Source organism: the organism of the source record quoted next, unplaced genomic scaffold (genome assembly GCF_019419815.1).
Source record: "Pyrus x bretschneideri cultivar Hongxiangsu unplaced genomic scaffold, Pyrus_bretschneideri_v1 Contig34, whole genome shotgun sequence".
In the NCBI taxonomy this organism is placed as follows: Eukaryota; Viridiplantae; Streptophyta; class Magnoliopsida; order Rosales; family Rosaceae; genus Pyrus; species Pyrus x bretschneideri.
Genome location: NW_025999657.1, coordinates 4019488 through 4042786, shown reverse-complemented (window position 1 = coordinate 4042786; position 23299 = coordinate 4019488). Strand labels below are relative to the sequence as shown.

Sequence of the window (23299 nt, the reverse complement as noted above, 5' to 3'; positions counted from 1 at the left end):
TTTCGTGCCCTAAGTTTATACCACATGTAACCCTTCTAGAAGTTCTAGAATCTGCCACAAGGACCATTCCTTGTCCTCCTTGGAATCTGATTGAAAGTGTCCTTGTTCTTTGGTGATATGGAGTCCTAATTCCTCTCATTTTCAGCCCAATTTCGTGCCCTCCCTTCACCCTATAAATACATGATGCCGCAACACTCATAAACCACCACCCTCTACCACAATTTCACATCATCCCATCCACCACACCTGGAGCCGTGCTTGCCATTCAAAACGTTGGATTGTTGGAGCGTTTTTAGGTGTATTCTATTCTTTGTTTTCAATGTTTAAGTTTAATTATCTTTGTTTTGTGAACATGAGGAACTAAATTCGTTTTAGTTATAGGTGAATTCAAAGCCATGAACATATATGTGATATGAATTGATTTCATCCAATTATTGTTTCATAAATCATGAATGCGAATTACTTATCTTTTTTATTGGTAACTTATTCTTGTATGTTGATTAAGGAGGCCTACTTAGTTTGCATGCATGAATTTGATGCAAGAATATAAGGGAGTTTCACGTAATAGTTATTCACTTATATTCAGTAGTGGAAGTCACTAGTCATGATTGTGTTAAGTGAATCCTTGGCAGGAGTCTCATGCGTTTCATAGTGATGAATGCCTTGTCAATGCTTATGATTTTCATAGAACTTAATGACTATTGATATGTATCTCTACCATGCGTTTCATATAGGGAACTTGAGAAAGATAATTTGGTTGTAATGCGTATTCATTCAATTCAATGAAATAAGGAAAATCTGATGGTTAGTTATGCGATACAATTAACTTGGGGCATTGTCATTCATGGTTTAAATAAATAATAACTGGAAACCGATTTGTATGCACATGTGTCATGTGTGGAGAAGGACCCTCTAGCTAACCATTCACCCATATTTCACCCAATTTCGTCCAAGTTGTTTAGAGTCTTTACAATCTGTTTGTTTTTACTTTAATTTCGTCCAAATCAATCTCCCTTTTAATTAAGTGTGTTAGATTAATTAGAAACGTGTTCAAATCTGTCCAATTTAGTGTTTTGAGTCTTAATAGTCTAAAATTCATCCAAATAACTTCTTAGAGTCTATTTCGAGTCAATTTAACTTAGTTTGTGTATTTTGAGTCTTTTTAGTTTGTTTTGAGTCATATAAGTCCAGTTAAGTGTTTTTAAGTTTAGTTTTGTGTTTTTAAGTCAATTTAGAGTAGATTAGCATCCTTTCTAATCCCCGGCCTAAAACGATTCCTACTTTCATACTACAATCATAGGGTTTTAATTTGAGTGTTAAAATATTTCACATCAATCCTCAACAACCGTCTTAAAATCCAGGATTCTCAAGTATGTCCAGTCATAACGAGCTCTTGGGAGAATCGATGTTTTCTGGTGATTATATCTATTTCTCAATGCATTCTAGAGAGCCAGTGGCTTTCGCCCGATCTTGAGAGGACATAATGTTTCCTTCCTTAATGGTGTCACCAAGATCTCCTGCCTCAAGATGGATTTTGGCATCTACAACCCAGGTAAGGTAATTCTTTCCAATGACATTCAGGGTGACAAAATCAAACTTTGCCAAGTTAGTCATTTTCTTTTTCTGAAAAGTAAAGTGAGATGTGTAAGAACTTGCAGTAATATGTATTCTGGAGGAATGCAGTGTTAAAACTTTTCATTCTTACAAATTTTCATTTTTGAACTTTAGGCCAAAATGATTAGCACTCAAAACTTCAAACTCGAGATTAACATAATTTAGACATTAATTAAAAATTCTTAGGTAGTTATTTAATGAGGAAGGCAATTGTATCGCATCATCCTGAGCAGAATAATGTAATGCGGGATAAGAGATTATATCGCACCATCTAAAATTACAGTAAACTTAAATAGAGGTGTAGGATGGGTGATTATACCACACCATCTAAAAGTACAGTAAATTTAACTATGTTGTGCATGATGGGCCATTGTACTGCACCATCTAAAATGCAGTGCATGATTAGTAATCGAAAGCTACACCAAATAATAAATATAAAACATAGGTAATTATTAAATTAAGGACTAGGAGAAAGCATGGTGCTAGCAGTTCGTCATTGTAGTGGCAAGGGAACATAAACCAAATGAGGCAGAGAAGGAAGACAAACAATAATATCCTTTCAGGAAACATTTTGGCAAGGGAATGAAAACTAGTTAGAGTTACAAAGTCGTGCTGATAACATGTTATAAATAGGCGAAAGAGAAAGAGAGGGAGAACCTTTTTTAAAGGTTGAAGTGGAACACGATCTAAGTATCACATTGCCTGGTTATTTTTACTTATTTTTGGATATGGGACATGGAAATGAAAGAAGAGAAATGAAAGAAACTTGTATGATTTCTTTGTGCTATTGTTTGAGCTTTTGTTGCTCACAAGAGAGAACAAAAGGTTTTTTCAGTCTGTATGTGGGGCCTCAAAATTATTCTTTTATATAGGAAAATTCAATTGACAAAACATGTACAACCTTATAAAACCATGAGCAAGAATACTGTAAGCCAATTAGTGAGAACTATTTACCCTATGCAACAATCTTCAATGAATAATCTTCACTCACATGGCATCCAATATTATAACAGTTGAACTCTTTTTTCTCTTCTTTTCCAAGGTTTTGCGAGGAGATATTATTATTATTATTATTTTCTAATGAACAGATATTTTTTATTGAAAAAAAAGTAATGAAAGCGCCTTATTTATAAATATCTATATCATTCCCAGAAACCAAGGAAAAGCATTATATTGTTTTTCTTAAGCGCTTGCCAACTAGGTAAAAGTAGACGGTAAATTCATCAGAAGTGTAGACATGCTGATCATTTAATATGTCTAGGACTTTTTGTTGTGAATGGGTGGTTTCCTGTGAGGTTGTGCATAATCCATAACACCTACGTCCTCCATAGCTCTATTTCCTTTCGGACCTTTATCTTCTTCCATCTGATTATGCAGTGTAGCAGATCCCAGTAATGTCCTTATGTGCCTCTCCAATCCCTAAATCATGCAGATCTTTCATATCATATATATGCATTTCGATGCAAAATATTGACACTATCAAGCAATTATATCATATATACTTATTTTGTTAGGCCGTGAATTTAAGCATCATTGATTATGTTGATTCTTGTTTTAATGTATAGTCCAAATTCATTATCTAGCATGCACCTCAGAAGCTGTTTGATAACATAAGTTCGGCAAAAAAAATTACGCGTTGTTGCAAAATCGTAGTTTATAGTACTGATTTTCTTCTCATCCCAATTATATATGTTATGTATATATCCCCTGCCAACGGTTATATGTAGTGTGCATGCATGAGTTGACCACATGCCCTGCATCTTCGCAGGGAACATATGGTGAAGTAGATAAATGTGGCCACTTGCACCACCATGCATCATTCCAGAAGGGATCATACTCTAACGCAGCAATTGGGTGAATTCTTATGTACGTACCTTCATTTTAATCGATTTCTTCTGGTCAATCCCAGAAGATACTGTAAAAATATCATGTCCTGCACATCGCCACCATACCATCACCATCGTAAACAACAAAAAATAACACATATAACAAGAATAATTTTGGGAAATAAAATTTTTTTTTTCCTTGCACAACGGAGGAATGTTTATTTTTCGTGGTTAACAACATATATAGTAAGAATACTATTGGGAGATAATTTGACTTGATTAATTCGAAGATAGATTAAGAACCTGAAGTTGGTCCGTGGAAATGTCCTTGTTTCCTCAAAAGATCATCCTTTGGGATACTCTGAAGGGTGAGTAATGTTTCAGCGTCGACCTTCACTTCTACTTGCTTTGTTTGCCATTCTACTGAGATAGTCGGCCTCGTCGACGACATTGAAGTCTCAGAACGTCTTAAGACATTCCCTACATCCTGCACCAAAACCTAAAATAGTTAGGCCACTTTCAATACTATGCAATAATAAACCATTTATATATTGCATGCAAGGTGGGTTCTGTCACAATATTTCAAGATCATTTCAGGTAGCTATATATATTTCAGTCAATTAGATGCGATTATGATGACCATTTTGGTTGGTTCAATTACGTTAAATCCCATCAATTATCTTATATATATATATATAGGAAATAGTTGTGCCGACCTCAATAGAATGGTAGGCTCTACAGCCACTTTCCTTTGGAACGAAGCCTAGAAGTCGGGCATTGCATGCATGCATGGAAAGGCACAGAAGAACGAGAAGAACAATTGAAGACATAATTACGAAAGACAGTGGTTACGATCTCAAGGTTTTGAAGTCACAAACGGAACTAACGGTCGATAGTTCAATCGATGAGAGTAATGGAAAGTCTTTCTATATGTGAGTGAGTTGAAGTGTTAGGTTTGCATAGTATTTGTAGTGATAGGGGAAGGAGGAGTAATAAATGCAGGTGGTAGAGACGTTCTTAAAGAGAACATGTAGGTGTTTGGGTGATGAACGTCTAAAACCAAACTCAAGATATTGAGGCCTCCCCTTGTCCCCTTCATCTCTTACTTTTAAATCGATTGGAGGGCCCTAAAAAGCACAAAAGCATGATACATGGATAACTTATCTGGTGCATAAATAATGCATGGAAATAGATATTGAGAGAGGAAAACAGTTCATTTCCAAATCCATTGATCGCACATAGTAGTCATAAGGTGAGACGTACTTATAGGTGGATTTCACTATTTTCGACAGGATACGAATATCTAAATTGGAAATTTTTAGATACTTTTTCAAACCTATTGTCGATATTACGAAGCAACCAAAAATTTGTATTCATTTTTCATGATATTATGCATGAATCAGATATATCATGGCGAATTCTTCAAAAAAAATTGTCTCAGAAATGTGTGTTATTTTGTGATCATTGTAAGTAGATATGGTGCATTACTTATAGAATTTTACTTTAAGATAGACGAGTAAATATATAATTTCATGTATATATTCAATGTGGAAAGCTAAAAACTTTTTAATTTGATATTTTTTAAAGAATATTAAAGAAAATGAATGGTTCTAATTATAAAAATTGTTCAATAAAGATAAGCTAATCACAAGTGAGTTGAGAACGAAAGAATCAATGGGTTGGAAACAAGTATTTTCTAATAATTAATGTCATAAACCGAGTAATTTCAATATCCATTGAGGTAAGTAACATGAAGCTTTTGTTTTTCTTTATGCGAGCAATAGTAGGGAAGAGGTAGAGAAATTTAACTCGAAACTTTAGATGCAAGGATGGTTACTCTTAACTAATAGAGTTATAATTTCATAAACAAGATGTTAAATGAGTGATTTTAAAAAGAGAATTGTATAATCTTGTTAAAGAAGCGTAGAAGAAGTTGAATGAGACCAAAAAAATAAGTTGAATAGGACCCATGAGTGGAGTGGGAGGTAGGGACATAGGGACGAAGGAGACAAAGGAGCGTGGCAAAACCGTCATTGCAGCTTCTTTGTGGACATGGAAAGGTCCACCCTCCCCCACCAACGTCGGTACTTAGTATGCACTCTATGTGGCATGTACCCCATGTGCCTCGCACTTGGTTTTTTTGCCACACCACCCGTCTTAGCTAATTAGGTTTGAAAAGAAAATAATGTCAGCACATTTTTTCGGTTTATTTATTGATTTGCCTATGAAACTATCCTTTAATCTCATTTTATTTTTTAAATTGAATTTATCTCACTTTACTTCCTAAAACTATCAAAATCGAGTCGTCCACGCTGGCAGAGAATTGGTTGTTTTTAGAGGTTTAAGACAATCTAAAAATTTTAGACACCACCAACCACAATGACACATCTTTGCCAATATGGTAAGAAATGCTCAGACTGGTCTTTCATTTAATTAACGTCCATGAGACTACAAGACTGTTTAAGGGGCAAATCAATAAATGAGCCTTTTAAAAAAAGTTGTTTATTTATGTTCATTTTCTCTTTGAAATTGAAACAAAGCGTACCGAAATCACTTTCATTAGGAATCATGCTGTGCGTGGTTTCAATTTAAAGGGCTTCGGTCGTTTTGGCCATGAACATGGTAACGAGTCCGACCTATTCATGTTGTTGTTAGGCTGGATAAACAGAGTTAGCATCATGATTTGGTGGGTCTAACAATGTATCATTTCATCAATGGTTATCAATAGCTTCCTGGATTAGCAGGGTGAAGAAAGTTGAGGTTCCATCATAAAGTTACTTGGTAATATAGGGAGTAGCCCAACTTCTTATAAGCACCCTCACGTGTGGCAAATTTTCAAGCCTAACACGTAGACAACACATCTCGGGAGATGTGGAGCACATCTGGCCGTTGAGCTTCACACGTAGGACAACCTGCTCTAATAACATGAAGAAAGTTGAGGTTCTACCATAAAACCAATTGGCAATATAGAGAGTAGCACAACCTCTTATAAGCACATGCAAGGTCTCTCCTTTCCTCAATATGGGATTCACTCTCAACATAGAGATTAGTTAGCCGTAACATTATCTTAAATTGAATGGAATATACTAATTTCACGCACAACTGATGCTAGTACAACTCTGAATGATTGTATTGGGCTTATTGTTGTGTTTCTGGTTTATTCAAGGGACCGATTTGTGCCCAAATTTTACACCACTCGACCTCATGGATCTAGGATTATCAAGTAATAAAATTGGTCCAAGATGATAATAACAGATAATTGGACAATAATAGATGCCAATATGTGATTTGTCCCAATTCAAGTCATCATATGACTTAGGCTAAGGCTCTAGACTAAATTCAGTCTAAGCTGAAATTTGATTTTAGTCCAGAATGAGTTGATGTCATCCATGTCAATACTGCTATGATACTTGACCATGTCCAAGGTCAGTTTGTTGTTGCAACCGCACCAATTGTATCGTAGTATGGTGACTAGCTATTTGGACATGAGGGTGACGACTTTGGCCACAACCCATGAAGTCCATCAAATAACTGTTGAAATCCCACATCGGCTAGAGAAAGAAACAAAAAAGAGTTTAAATATCCTAACTACACTCCAACTAATATCGAGGTCTTTTGTGATAAAATCTCACACCTGATGGATTGTGCAAGTGGTAATTACCAAGTTGGGAACAGTACCGGTGTTGTTCGAAGTGAGCCATTGGCCTGTCTCTTTGATAATTTTACAATAACAACATATAATATCATTCCAACTTCCAGGGGTAGCGTGATGAGCTCCGACCACGACCCAACCACGAGACTTCCAGGGGCAGCTTGATGAGCTTCGACCGTGACCCAACCACGAGTTTCTATATTGGTTCACTGTTTTTAGAAAATTGAGCATAGATGTAAAGGTTTCAAGCCAGTAAAGTGTCATCAAATATTTAAGGTGAGAGAGCTCAAGGTGGAGAGGATATCAAATTATGTCATACTAATTATATTCTATCATATCCATGATTTAAGTGGTAAATGTCTTTTGTATCAAAATCGTGTTGATGTATGCAATCAAGGATGATCAATGTCAATTATGACAATTGAAGGAAGAATTATACTGGTTGATGTAATCCCAAGGCCATTAATGGTCAATCATGTTGGGACGTTATGGAGGCCTATAAATACAAAATATTGAACAGGAGAAGAACCCTTAACACAACGTGGAACATCTTTTTGTTCTACTAACTTTTCAATTCATAACCTAGGAGTAGCATAATGTAGCTCTAGTCGGGATTACTTTTACTCAAGTTACTGGTTGCTCATCTTTCAATTCATTTACGTCATGCGATTTAGTTTACGCAGTCTTTTGGTTCTTTATTTCTGTTGCAATTTGATTCACCGCATTTGTCTTCCAATTCCCTTGTTTTGCATGCGATTAGCTCACGCACTCACATTTCAATTCTTTACTTTACACACTTTAATTCTTGATATTATCTTTTCAATTATCTATAAATCAAAAACTACTTTCTATACATTTGTTCTTCCTTTCCCTTTCTCACACTTTCTTTTAATTCAATCGGGTTTCCCTTCAATTCCTAGCTTTAATCGCACATTCCCTTCAAATGTTACCATTTCTCGCACTTTGTTTGTTTGGTCAAAGTCTTATCCCCAAGAAAGAAATAACTCTGATTGAGAAGAAGTTCTTTGCTAGGTCGAATACAGTTCAATTTTTAACAAAACTAGAGAATTGTAGAAATGATCAAAGAAAAGTAATGGCAGATGCATAAAGTTTTAGAGAGATATATATTTTCTATATTGCAATTACAACAGTTAGTTACAAAAAATGAGTCTTCAAAACTATTTATACAAGCAAGGAAACTTAATGACTAAGTAATCTTCTAACAACCTTAATCACTAGGATGAAGCCTCTAGCCATTACATAGATTATGCCATTTGGCAAGTATACACTTAATACTCCTCACTCTCAATCTCAACTGGGGAACCCCAACTTGAGATTGGAACAATGATGAATGAAGGTAAGACCATGAAGTCCTTTGGTAAGAATGTCAGCAGTTTGTTTGCAGTAGGAATAGAAGCAACTTGCATATCCCCTTTTTGAACTCTCTCACGCACAAGATGGAAATTTGTGTTCAAATATTTGATGCATCTATGAAAAACAGGATTTGAACACAAAGCTATGCAGGAAATGTTGTCACAATGCAGAAAAGAAGGTAGGGGAAGAAACATTTTCAAATCCTTTAAAATAAGTCGAATCCATGCAACATCAGCTGTTGCATTAGCTAATGCCTTATATTCTGCTTTAGTAGAACTCCTTAAAACCCCACCTTGTCTCTTCAATTGCCAAGAAACTAGATTATTACCCAGAAAAACTACATATCTAGTGGTCGATCTCCGAGTATTAATGTCTGAAGCCCAATCTACATCACTAAAGGCTTAAAGTTCTAACTTAGTACTAGCAGAATATGTAAGATCACACTTAGTTGTACCTTGTAAATACCTCAGAATCCTTTTTATAAGATAGTAATGAGCATTTGTAGGTGTTGCCATAAATTGACAAGCATAGTTTACAACAAATGCAATATCGAGTCTAGTAAAAGTAAGATCGAGTCTATTGCAATGCTTCAACTAAACTTCTAAACATTTTAGGATTAATCAATGGTGTACCTTCATCCTCGAGAAGTTATGTGTGAGGTTTACAAGGTGTAGGACATGCTTACAAGATTCCATCCGAGCCTTCTTCAGTCGTTGACATATTTAGATTGAGAAATAAACAAATCACCATTATCTTGATAAGTGATTTGGAACCCCAAGAAAAAAGTCAACTTGCCCAAATCCTTCATGTTAAAAACTACACCTAAATCATCAATTATTGTTTGAACCAACTCTAGATTAGACCCAGTGACAATGATGTCATCTACATAAAGTAGAATGACAACATCACTATATGTAGACTTGACAAATAAGCTAGTATCAGTCCTAAAGTAGGCAAATAAGATGTGAATTTCGAATTCCAAGCTTGAGGAGCTTGTTTAGGTCCATAGAGTGACTTAACAAGCTTACATACATAATCTGGATGAGTGGTATCCTAAAAACCCTATGGTTGCTCCATGAAACCTTCTTCTTGTAAATCCCCATGAAGAAAAGATTCTTCACATCTAATTGTCTCAATGTCCAACTTTGAGAAACAACAAGAGCCAAGATTAGTCTAATTGTACTATGCCTCACAACAGGACTGAAAGTATCTTCATAATCCAATCCATGCTCTTGACTAAATCCATGAGCCACTAGCCTAGCTTTATATCTTGAAATTTTACCATTTTGATCTCTTTTGATCTTATAAACCCATTTACTACCAATGATGCTTTGATTGATAGGTGGATGAACTAATTCCCATGTTCCTTGCTTCTGCAATGCAATAAATTCCTCAACTATAACAGTTCTTCAATGCTCATTAGAAATTGCAAACTTATAAGATGTTGGCTCTGAAGACTCATGAACTTGAAAAATTGCAGAAAAACCACAAAAGACAGTATCTTACATGTTTGAACCAATATCAGGACATGTAGAAACGAAAAAGCACTATAATCTTGCTTGGAAATAGTCATGTCTTGAGTCTTGTTTGCATAGGATGAATAGAACTAGATAATGGCAGATTATGATGTTCATTAGTAGCAGGAGTAAAAGGAGGATCAAGAGGGAGAAGTACCTCTAATTGTGTAGAATGATGGACAGGCAACAAAAGTTGGACAAGTAAGGTGAGAGAATAGTAGATTGTTGTGGAGATGCCTATATTGGATCACTTGAAATTAAGAGTGAATCTTGTATTTGAACTCTAGAATGATGTTGTAGTGAACCAGAACAAATCTCACCACTAACTAAATCAACTAAAGCATTGTTAAAATGTCCTTGAAACTCAGAACTATCCCTTGAAATTGAACCCCTATTACTCACAGAGTCATCATGAGAACTAGTGGCAGTAGAAGTAGAAGTGCTTATCTCAGTGGAAATTGGTAAAACATAAGGAACAATAATAGGATGATATCTATTAGAAACTGTAATACCTTGAGCTGAGCCAACCATTGGTCCTTTATTATGAAAAGGAAACACTTGTTCATCATGTATGACATATCTAAACACAAACAATCCTTTGTTAAGTCTGTTATAACACAACACACCTTTATAACCAAAAGCATAACCAAAAACACTCACTGATATGTCCTTGCATCCAATTTGGAAGAATTATAAGGTCTAAGGTATGGATAAATTGTTGTTCCAAAAACTTTTAGAGATTTCAAGACTAGATGATGACCAAATAACTTGAAATAGGGAGAATTCATAGCTAACAATTCACAGGGCATTTTATTGATAAGGAACACAACATGAGAGCAAGCACGGAACCTGAAATTATGAGGCAATTATGCTATGGTTAACAATGCAACAGTAGTCTCTAGGATATATCTATGCTTTCTCTCTGCAACTCCATTATGTTGAGGGGTATAAGGACATGAATCCAAATTAACAATACCCTTTGTAGTTAAGAATTTCTTGAAAGCAGTGCTCATATATTTCACCACCACCATCAGATTGAAAGAACTTAGGAGCAGCATTAAAATGATTCTTAATAAAAGCAAAGAACTTTCAAAAACTTCCAGAACTTGAGACTTGTATATTAATGGAAAAATCTATGTAAATCGAGTACAATCATCTATAAAACTGATATAGTACTTATATCCTTCAACATATACAACAGATGATGGCCCTTATACATCACTATTGATCCTTTAAAAGGTTTTACAGACTCAAGAGATCTAGATTCAAACATTTGCCTAGACATTTTACTACTTAAGCAAGAACTACTTATGTGTTGATTGTTATCGGACTGGTAAGTAATCTATGAATGGCATAGCATGCTGTGAAGAACTTCATTGGAAGGATGTCCTAACCAATGATGCCACAAAGATGCCTTTATTAATTTTCCAAGGAAAGCCTTTGGTGTAGATTCAAAAGCTGATCATAGCTAACAAACAGTTGCTTCAGAATGTAATACAGGCCTCCATTACTTTTTCCCCTCATAAGAATTGTCTTTGTTGCCTTGTCATGCACCCAAAAAGCAAATTCATCCAATATTACATAGCAATTATTGTCTTTACACAAAGTATAAACTGATACAAGACTAGTAGTAAGTTCAAGAACATGCAACACTGTAAAAGGTTGTAAAGGTTTAGATTGAGTTTTAATGGAAGAAAAAACAGTATTCTTCACTGGAAAACATTCACCACTACCAACAATTATCTTTTGATCTCCTTTAAATGTTGTAACCATGCCCAAGTTTGCCATGTCTCTAGTCATATGATTTGTTGCTCTAGTATTCATGATCCATGCTTAATTTGGACTCAATTCAGAATTAGATTGTGCAGTCATGGCAGTGAGAGTTTAAGATGGTTGATTGCCTTAATAAGAGTAGTTACCCCTATTGAAACAGTTAAGAGCTACAGGTCCTCATTTGCTATAGATTTGGCACTCTAGAATACCATTTTTGAAAGAATGAGCTTGTTCATTCCTGTAAGAACAATTGGGAGCAATATAACCCATTTTGTTGCAAATCTGACATTCTCGAATCATATTAGACTTCTGACCATTATTCCATTCTAGTTATTTCAGGTTGAACCTCCTTTGTTACCACCAGATAATCCAAAAACTCCTCCATTATTACTACCAGATGAGCCAAAGAACCCTCCATTATTTCTTGTGTTGAAATTGCTTCCATTTCCTCCATTAAATCTAGGCCTTGAATTATATCAAGGACCATTGTAACTACCATTATTCCTCTAAGATAACTGACCTCCAGATTGGAAATGTTGGGGTATGTTACTCTAAGAAAACTGACCTCTAGAATGACCAGTTCTATTTCAAATTGACCAACAAAACCAAAGCCACCATTAAGATTCTATTCAGTGTCATTGGAAAATTCTTTTTGATTAGGCTGCCTATTTGATGTAGTAGCAGAGCATTCTCCTTCAAAGTATTGCCAATTAGCTCTAGTGGTAGAAGATTCATCTTGAAAAAACATTCCAAACATTGAAAGTTGCAGTGAAGATTCAAATTCTTATGTTGTCTTTTCTACACTCAACAGTTGAGCTCAAAATTCCTTAAGAGAAATTGGTGACTCTCTAGCTACAATAACAATCTTGATCATATTGGACTTTTTAGGCAAACCAGCCAAAGCTGCTACAATGAGATCATTATCTGAGATACTTTCACCAGCTGCAAGTAATTGATCTTTCAGAAGCTTCAATTTGAGAAAATACTTTTTCAATGGAATCAACTTTCTTTTTGATATTATGCAACTCAATCTTGAGATGATTAATCTGAGCCTGAGAAACAATAGCAAATCTATCACTGGGTTGAGTCCAGGCCTTATGAGCCGTTTTACTTAACAAAATATTCAATAGCTTCATCCCCAACAATAGTTATAAGCAAACGGAGTAAAGCTTTATTAGTTTTAGTCCAATCATGATATGCCTGAGTAATCTCCTTTGTAACACCATTCTCCAAAGAAACTACATACTTGGGAGGACAGACATTTGTACCATCAAAGAAGTTAAACAAATAATAGCCTTCTAACACTGATTGAAACAAAAAGGACTACTTAGCAAAGTTATCATCTTGTAGTCAAATTGTAAGCATTGCTAATAATCCTTCAATCTTAAGTGTGTAGACGCCATTGATAATCTCTTCAATATACGATCATCTCAACTTGAAAAAGCTTTGTGCTAACAAATTTTTAATAGAAAACCACAATACAACACAATTCAGAGCTTCGTGCCCTAAGTTTTTATCAATTTTCTTCAGAATCTTTAATTAAAAACCAACTTCGTGCTCAAACAAACAAATATATAGCTTAATTTTCAGCAAATTTCACAAATCTATGGCTTTATGCCTTAACAATTTTAAGAACTATTACAGCAATTAAAGATTCAGAAAACAGCTTTGTGCCTCAACAAAACACAACAAGAAACCAGAAAAAATCCAATTAGAGCTTAAATTTCAGAACTACAATACCTGATTCAATGTTGCGAAGAAAACCAAAAGATCGCAAACCACCGCCATACGAACAAACATCACCGCCATAGAGATCTCCTTATCACATCTCTCCTAGGCCGATTCAAGAAAAACCTAAGCTCGATACCATCTTAACAGAACTAGAGAATATAGAAATGAAGAACTCAAAGAACAGCAATGGAAGACGCTTAAAGTTTTTGAGAGAGAGATTTTATGTATTGCAAGTACAACAATTAGTTACAACAAATAAGCCTTCAATGTTATTTATACAAGCAAGGAAACTTAATGACTAAGTAATCTTCTAACAACCTTAATCATTAGGATGATGCCAATTACCATTACACAGATTATGCCATTTGGCATGTATACACTTAATATCAACAACTTTAACTTGAATCAGGTGAACAATATAATCATTTTTACAATTTTTTTTCTTTGTTGACCAATGGTGTCACGTCCATACACTCTTAATCAAAGAATGACCAAATATTCTTTATAGCACCCTCACTAGCCAACTAGCTTAAGTTGCAAAAGTGCTTAAGTTTAACGAACAAACTAATAGCCAATGACTGTTTAAGTTTCGAGATATTTGATTTGCCATTTTGCTGGAGGTTAAATTTAAGGGGCTAAAGTTTATTGTATCATCACAAAACAACACTAGTACACTAAGACATGAATAACTAACCACATTCCTGGGTACCTCTCTAATAAAGTTGTAACAACAACCACTGTATGCAACGAAGTGGTAGGTGGTGGTCTTGTTCGAAGAAGAAGTTAACGGTGGAAAAAAGTGATTGAAGTTGTTGAGGTGTGAAGAAAACTTGCAGAGGACCACACTAAGTTGTAGTGGTGGTGGTTACACGACAAAGTGGAATGGTGGTGCGTGGTGGCTGAATAATCGAGAAAGAAAGTTTGAAGTGAAGTCTGGTGGTGGTTCAAACCAGATTAAGTCGAGAGACAAACATGGAGTCTAAACTTCAGACTTTTCTTCTATTCAAGACTATTATTAATTAGATATATATATATATATATATTATAGAATAAAGATTGGTTTAGTTAGATATTACCGAATATATGGTGAGATTCCAATATTAAGGAAGATGCCAAATCATCCAAAACTGATACTAGTTTGTTATAATAGTAAATAGTTGTGGTAATTGTGTAGTTAGTTATAAAAATTAAGGGTACTATTGTAATTAGCTTTTGGTTGCATATACTATCTTGTATTGTCCTAAATTTACTCTTCAATGAAATGAAAGTTTTACATAGAGAATCTCAGTTTCTATATGGTATCTTGCCATTTGCCTCTCAACATTGATCTTATTCTACTCTCCAACATCGAATTCCTGATCGAATTCTTGCTTCATCTCTGATTTTCTTCCTTCAATTCTTGATTCTACTCTTCTAATCTTGAATCTTGCCTCTGCATGTCATGACATCTCCTTCTGAATCATCTTCTTCAATGGATTCACCAACATTGCCAAACCTTAATTCCTCTGTAAATTCTCAACCTCCGAATTCATATATGTCTCTTACGATCCAGAATATTAGCAGCATGGTGCCAATTAAACTTAAGAAAATGAATTATCTTCCATGGCATGCATTGTTTGCCCCCTGATTCTTCACTGTTACAAGCTTCTTGGTCTCATTGGCAGAACTAAGCCATGTTTGGCTCCACTTCTCCCAAATCGATCTCTGAATCCAGTGTTTGATTAATGGTTTGAAAAGGATCAAAACCTTTTAATCTGGTTGAATTCGATATTTTTTTAAGACTTGATACCTTTCACCTTTCTACGTCTCAAGAACTATGGCAGAAGCTTAAACAATGATTTGGTGGAGTTTCTAATGAACTATGATCTCGTCTCTAGTCAATTCAGAAAGGTTCTCAATCAATCTTAGAATACCTGCAACAGATCAAAGAAATTTCAGATTCTCTTACCGCCACTGACTCATTTGTCTCTAATCATGACCTAATCGCAATAACACTTCATGGATTACCTGATGAATTCAAGTCTTTCATTAATTCAATTGTGCTTCGTCTATCTTTTAACTCTCTTGACAAACTGCATGGTTTGTTACTCACTAAGGAAATCTCCATGGCTCATCATAAACAAACAATCTCTTCTTCTGCCACTAAGTTATTTCAGGCTTTTTCTGTTCAGTCTCAGGCACCGTTGCTGCCGAAGCTTCCTCAACAAGCCTTTGATGCATACAATCAGCCACTTCAATCATCTTTCTGGTACAATTCTAATTGAAGGAGAAATAATTGCAATTCTAACAGAGGGAATTGCAATTACAATAACAATCATGGCAATTTTAATGGCAATAGTCGTGGAAATCAGAATCACTCCAATTATCAAGGTTTTAGGTCAAATTATCAAGGTTTTTCACACTCATTTGACTTCAAGATTACATGCCAAATATGTGGTTCCACCAGCCACGAAGCCATTAACTGTTTTGATGGGATGAATCCTGAGATTTTTTGGAAGAGTACCACCAGCCAAACTTATTGCTCTATGTGCTCATTACTCTTCCAAACCTTCTCCATCTTGGCTATTAGATTATGGGGCTACATCACACATCACCAATGACATTGCAAATCTCTCAGTCTCTTCTCCATACATTGGTGAAGACAAATTCTACATACGAGATGATAAAAAGGTCTGTCTATTCATCTTGTTAGTTCATCTTCTTTGAATACTCCTTAGCCTTCATTTAAGTTGAGCAATGTATTGCATGTTCCTCATATGAAACACAACTTATTGTCTGCTTATCAATTGTTCAAAGACAATAATTTTACTTTGACATTTGACCCTGATGGATCCACTGTAAAGGATCATATTTCGGGGAAGATGCTTTTGTGGGGACAAGTTAAAGATGGCTTTTATCCACTTCAAGGATCTTGCCAGCATACCACTTCATCACTATCAGCTTTAATAAGTGTCAAAGCTCCTGTGAAGGTTTGGCACCTAAGATTGGGTCATCCATCTTCTTCAATCTTTAGAAAGGTTATTTCCAGCAATAAACTTGCAGTGCAAGCAAAGTCTGTTGTTGAATTCTTCTGCTCAGATTGTGCTCCTGTTAAAAATTATAAACTTCCTTTTGGAACTGCCAGCTCTACAACCACTCAAAGCTTACAATTGCTTCACTGTGATCTTTGGAGCCCTGCATCTATTACTTCACCTAGTGATTTCAAATACTATCTATTAATTGTTGATGATTGTAATAGATATAGTTGGTTATTTCCATTAAAGGCAAAGTCATATGCCTATTCTACCTTTGTTGCACTAAAAACCTAAAAAAATTTTGGAAATAAAATAAAGATTTTGTGTTCAGATTTAGGGTGTGAATTCATTGGTACTATGTTTAAATCATTTTTGAGTAAACTTGGTATTCTTCAACAATTAAGTTGTCCCCACACCACTAAACAAAATGGTTGTGTTGAAAGAAAGCATAGACACACTGTTGAAGCTACCATAACCTTACTTGTTTTTTCCAATGTTCTAGATACCTATTGGGTGGAAACATTCTCTACTGCTATGTATCTTATCAACAGGTTACCAATTTCTAGGAAATCAAAATCTCCTTAGGAATTACTTTTTCACAAGCCTTTTGACTATTCGAGACTCAAAATCTATGGTAGCAGTTGTTTCCCTGCCTGAAGCCCTATGTTCACTAAAAGTTAGATGCCAAAAGTAAAAGATGTGTCTTTTTGGGCTACAGTTTACAACACAAGGGTTATATATGTCTTGACCCTATCACTAGCAGAACCTACATTTCAAGGAAAACTACATATCCCTTTTAGTCATTCACTTAGGGCACTACTTCAATTCCTGTAACTACTCCAACATTTATGGATCTTCAGTTCTTTGTGCCATTCCCAAGGTCACATTCTGGTTCTACAGTTTCAGGTTCTGCAACTTCAGGTTCTGCAACTGGGAATGTCCCCAGTCATGTTTCTCCAAGTTCTGCAAATATTTCAGACCCTCCAACTATTCCTCCAAGTCTTATTACTATTGCAGCATGTATCAATTCCCGTGACACATCTATGTCATTACCTCATGGCAACACACATCTAATGATTACTCGTTCTAAAACTAGCATACATAAACCAAAATTGTACACAACCACTAAACATCCTTTTCCATATGATGTTGATTTTGTGCCTACTACATACTTGCAAGCATCTAAACATGCTTATTGGAGATTTGCCATGCAAGATGAATTTAATGCCTTGCAATCCACAGGCACTTGGACCTTGGTTCCTTCATCTCCTTCACAAAATGTTGTTGGTTGCAAGTGGGTCTTCAAAATAAAGAAGAAACCTGATGGTACTGTGGAAAGATTTAAAGCCAGACTTGTGGCTAAGGGCTATCACCAGCAAGTAGGTTTTAACTTTCAAGAAACTTTTAGTCATGTAGCTAAACTAGTTACAATTCGAGAACTTTTATCACTTGCAGTGCAATTTATTTGGTTTTTAAATCAGTTTGACTTAAGTAATGTCTTTCTTCATGATGATTTAAAAGAGGATGTGTGTATACAACAACCTCCAGGCTTCACTAATCTGAGTATGCCAAATCATGTCTGTAAATCGAGGAAATCTCTATATGGCCTTAAACAAGCACCAAGAGCTTGGTTTGATAAACTTTTCCTATCTATCATTCAATATGGCTTTGTGCATTCTTCCTCAAATGCCTCATTGTTTGTTTCAAGGGCCTTGCTTGGTTATTGTGCTAGTCTATGTAGACGACATCCTGGTAACTGGTCCTAATGCCTTTCTGAGCCATTTTTCATTATTCATGAAAACCAATTTAGATGGAGCCAAACCTTGTTGTACTCCACTTGGTTCTCAGAAACTTGATCACCTTCTCCTATCTACTCCCCCAGAGTACAGGTCCATTGTTGGTGGTTTACAGTATTTGACATGGACAAGACTAGATATTTCATTTGCAGTTAATCAAATATGTCAATTCATGCGTGCTCCTAGAGAACAACACATACAAGCTACGAAAAGGGTTCTTAGATATCTCAGAGGAATTGTCTCTGAAGGTATTTGGTTTAAAAAGGATGACAACAAACTTAATGCATATTTTGATGTTAACTGGGTAGGGCGCACTTTTGATAGGCGCTCAACTAGTTGCTACTGTGTATTTCTGGGATCAAACCTCATCAGTTGGAGTGCCAAGAAATAATCCACAGTAGCAAGATCATCTACTGAAGCAGAATATCATTGGTTAGCACACACAGCTGCAGAACTCACTTGGATATGCAAAACTTTTCATGACATTGGTTTTCCACTCTCTCAGGTTCCTAACCTATGGTTTGACAACATTTCAGCCATCTCACCTGCTGCAAATCCAGTGTTTCATGCAAGAACAAAACACGTTGAAATCGAACATCACTATATCATGGAATTGGTATTGGCACATCTCATCAAAGTTCAATTTGTCTGCAATCAAGATCACTTGGTAGACATTCATACCAAATCCTTATCTAGAAGCAGGTTTAGCTATCTCAAATCCAAGCTTCCTCTTGGAAGCAATGTTGATACCAAGCTTAGCTTAAGGGGGTGTTTAAGGAAGATGTCAAATCATCCAAAGCTGATACTAGTTTGTTATAATAGTAAATAGTTAGTTGTGGTAATTGTGTAGTTAGTTGTAAAAGTTAAGGGTACTATTGTAATTAGAATTTGGCTATATATACTATCTTGTATTGTCCTAAATTAATTATTCAATGAAATGAAAGTTTTGCACAGTGAATCTCAGTTTCTATATCCGATACCCAATACGAATCAGTGTATGTTTGGCATCGGTTACCAAACGGTTCGAGGTTATCAGTTTCTGGTTTTTTTTAGTATTCGGTTCATAATTTTTTGGATCGATTTCGGTATTTTGGTACAAAACGCTGACCCCAAGGTTGAGGTCGACCAGTCTCCCATAAATGATTGACCTAAAAAAATCAAGCAGCCCATCAACATTTTCTCCTTCAAATTTGCTACCTATTCTTTTTAACATTTCACACTGCGCATGACCGAAGCCCGCATGTACTTAAACTTCTCAAGACATGTTAGAATTCCGGCTTAAATCCATTTTTTTGTCTCAATTAGCTTTAAATTACTTAATAACTCATTAATTTCAAAAACAAAAAGGAATTCAAGAAGATCCTTAGGCTATCTCCAATTTTAGCCCTCAAAATATATTTTTCTAAGAAATAATAATGGCTAAATTTTTCTGTCTCCAAGCATGGAGAACTAAATATTACCTTCTCTATATTTTTATTACTTGATATGCCTGAGCGCTTATTCACCATATTATCAAGTTGTCGGCTTCATGAAAAAGAAATGGCCATGTGCCCGGGGGCTAACATTTTTTAGCCCATATGGGGACTTAGACTATCTCTAATCGAGAGGGTTAAAGGTCTAAAGGCAAAACAATGACTTAATTTGTTCAAAAATCCATCTTCAACCGATGGCTATGCTATAACTCTATGGAGCCTACCATACTATTATTTGGTCAAAATGGCATCAAGTTGGCTAAATGTAACCCTCTCTTAGCCCTTTTTTGGCCAAGCTCGTCAGTTGCAATAGTTGATTCAAATTCGATGACTAGATTTAAAAACATTCAATAGTAGTTTACCTAAATTAACCAATAAATTTAAATAACAAGCTTAAAATAACAAATTATTGAGAGAGCTAAAAAATAGCCCATTCAGTTGAAGATAGTACATAAATATAGTCTAACACTATTCATTAAAAAATAATTTCTTGCAAGGCTATAATCTGAACAGGAGATAAACATAACCCCTTCGATTGGAGATGGTCTACGAGTAGCAAAATATGCCCATTTTCAAATACGCTTTGATTGGGGATTGTTTTGTTTAATTTTAGGTTAATAATGCCCTCGGTTAGAGGTGGTCTTAGGTTCTTGAGTTCGGGTGGCCCGGACAGCCACGGGTAGCGCTCCACATGCAGCTGAATCACCCTCCTCTCTTTTTCCATGAATAATACTAGTCTTTGCTTTCTTCGGTTACTTTTCATATTTTCATCCTGGCAATAGAAACAGAGGGCGGCACCCAAAAATATGCAGAGGTTGCGGTTTTTGACAGCAAAACTAATGTCATAAAACCCATGAGCGCACGTTGTAGGAACTAGGAAGTCAAAGATGCAACAAGAAGAAAGGTCGGCATATTATATACGTTTTATAGCATATACTCTAATAAACTTTCATCAAAGTCGCACCCCGACATAACCATGAGCAGCAAAAACTAGCACTGATCAGAGATCTTCATTCAATAATTACGAACTGAAACAAGTGTAAATTTTAATCGTAAACCAGAACTTCGAGATTTTGTACAATATGAGACTATACATATTACCACCGCGAAGGTGTTTATCAAGTAGGCATAAGAACAGAAGCATCAGCATAACGAAAGGAAGATCGCAGAGATGAAATCAAACATGCCGGGAATGGATGAAGATTGGTGTATCCAAATAATCAGGGGCTACACAGTGGAATCTGATAACCAAATGTATTCTCACCGCTGTACGTGACATAGAGAAACCCGTCTTCATCCTTCTTCTCTTCATATATGGCAGACATAATTGCACCTGCAAAGACGTAAGACGTTATAGGTTGGTGATGTTCAATCGAAAGGCCAAGCAGACAGCAGCATCCTCCAATGGACGATATCACAAAACTTACCTGTTGGTGGGAGCACATTGTCCACAAATATAAAGATTGCCTTTTCTGCACTTAACTTGATCCTTTTGCGGATAACATAAACAAATTGTCCCACAGTTAGATCGGCCGGGACAAGGTACCTGTAATTTTCAGATTCAGTTTATATAGTTAAAGAAACGGTGGCAATAGGATATTGTCATATTACCATAAAGACTATTATCCATGAGAAATCATTTTACCAAGCGCGATGATCACACAAACAAAGAAAACCCTACTTCAGCCACTGAAGAATTCGGTAACCAAAGAGAAAATGGATACTGTCCTATGATCCATAAAGACAATTATCCACGACGAAATCATTTTACTAAGGACGACGATCACACAAATAAAGAAAACCCTACTTCAGGCATTGTAAGAATTAGGTAATCAAGGCGAAGGAACTACTTAAAATGTTTGTCCGAAACTAGAAAGATGTCAACTTTGCTAAAAATTGAATAAACAAGACGGAATCAAAGAGCAGCAAACTGAACCAGGGAACATAACAAACGCATTTAACACATTCAATACTGCGAAGAAGAAAAGCTTACTTTTTCTTATCAATGTTTGGGATATCACTTCTTTCTACCTTCTCCACAATCACCTTGAAATAGTAATAAAAAGATTTTAGATAACAAAATCTCGTCCTCGATATCGTCGAGGGAACAGGTAACAAATCCGAAATCAACTTCTCAATATCTAAAGCTGATAATCTAATTAATACGGACACCGGCAGTAATTTTAAACGCTAATTTGGCACCAGTAGACCAGATTATTATGAATTAACACAGAACCATCCTAATCCTTTACTGCACTAAACAGGTTTTTTACTTTCTGGTCACATCTTGGACAATAATTGTTAATTAGGTCATCGTAATTGGAACTGTAATTCTTACTGGAATTCTATCTGGGTATTTATCTCTGATCCTAGCAGCCTCTGCCCGTCTCTTCTCTGAAGATTTAAACACCAAAACCACATAAATGCATAAATTAATTCACTTTTTCTTTCTTCCCATAAACTGAAAACAGTGTCAATTTAATCTGCAAAATACTGGTACAAACCCAGATCATGTTCTTGCTTGAAGTAACTCTTTGCCATTTGACCTGAAATTACCATCCATCAAATAAGAAAAAATTAAAAACCAAATACAATCCAATCAAGTAAACAACAGGTTCATCTGCTTATGTTTACATGGATAATAAAAGATTAAAATCCTCCATAGATTAACCAGAAAATACTGATTGCCCATGAAATTCCACCATCCAATTTCAAATTTTCACATACAGGAAGATAATCACAACTGTTTTCTGGGTCGTAAAAAAAATTATCAACTTATTAAATTAACTATACCAGGGAAAAAAATTAAAACGAATTAGCAGATGAAAATCGAACCTCGAGAAGTCCGAAGAAGAACCCACAACGGAAAAAAAGAGCCTTTTGGATTTTTGATCAGAAAAGTCCACGAAATTCCGTAGGGTTTGGTTGATGATGATAATACAATGTGAGGAAGGCTACTTCCTTGCTTTTTTTTCGCATTTATATTAAAATGTAATTATCTATTTAATTATAGTAATTAGGAAGTTTCTTTTAGGTTTATCCGTCTACGCATTGTTTAGTGCACACGTGGCCAGCTGCCCCGCCACCTAGAAGAGAAGAGAAGAGAAGAGAAGATCTCACCTCACAGCTCACTATCATTGGCATTTGGGAAACAGTATTGTCGTGGGTCCCAGGCTCTCACTGTCTGGTCTGTCCGATTAGAGGTTTGTTTTCAAGATGGAAACTTAGATGAAGTGGACGCAATTATTTAAACGGTGATGGGTCCAGCAACAGCTAGCTGACGTCATGCTAACGTCAAGTTATTGTTGCATTTGAAATTTTTTTTTCCGGACAAATTTAAAAAAAAAAAAAAAAAAAAAATTTCCTATAACTACCTAATCCATTAAACAACATTAAACAACACAATCTCCACCCTAGTACTACTTTGAGGAGTTATTCAAACTTAAACAACATTAAAGAAAAAAATATTTAACAACATAAAACTTAAACTTCTACTTCATGGTTCTTTTGGCCCTAAGATGTGCAACAAG

The 23299-nt window shown here is 35.6% G+C and overlaps 2 protein-coding genes across 2 annotated transcripts; both read right to left on the bottom strand.

Moving 5' to 3' along the window:
* Positions 1-2524: 2524 nt before the first annotated feature.
* Positions 2525-4365, bottom strand: LOC103960607. The gene is made up of 4 exons (XM_048591640.1): positions 4157-4365; positions 3744-3927; positions 3489-3547; positions 2525-3033 (listed from the first exon to the last, which is right to left on the bottom strand). Exons 1-4 carry the CDS (start codon positions 4268-4270, stop codon positions 2872-2874), a joined length of 519 nt encoding a protein of 172 aa, XP_048447597.1. The 5' UTR covers positions 4271-4365; the 3' UTR covers positions 2525-2871.
* A 16375-nt stretch (positions 4366-20740) lies between these two features.
* On the bottom strand, positions 20741-22763 carry LOC125480535 (autophagy-related protein 8f-like). The gene is made up of 6 exons (XM_048591469.1): positions 22605-22763; positions 22274-22315; positions 22108-22163; positions 21763-21815; positions 21197-21315; positions 20741-21102 (listed from the first exon to the last, which is right to left on the bottom strand). The coding sequence occupies exons 2-6, from the start codon at positions 22308-22310 to the stop codon at positions 20990-20992; spliced, it is 378 nt and encodes a 125-aa protein (XP_048447426.1). The 5' UTR covers positions 22311-22315; positions 22605-22763; the 3' UTR covers positions 20741-20989.
* Between the last annotated feature and the right edge of the window lie 536 nt (positions 22764-23299).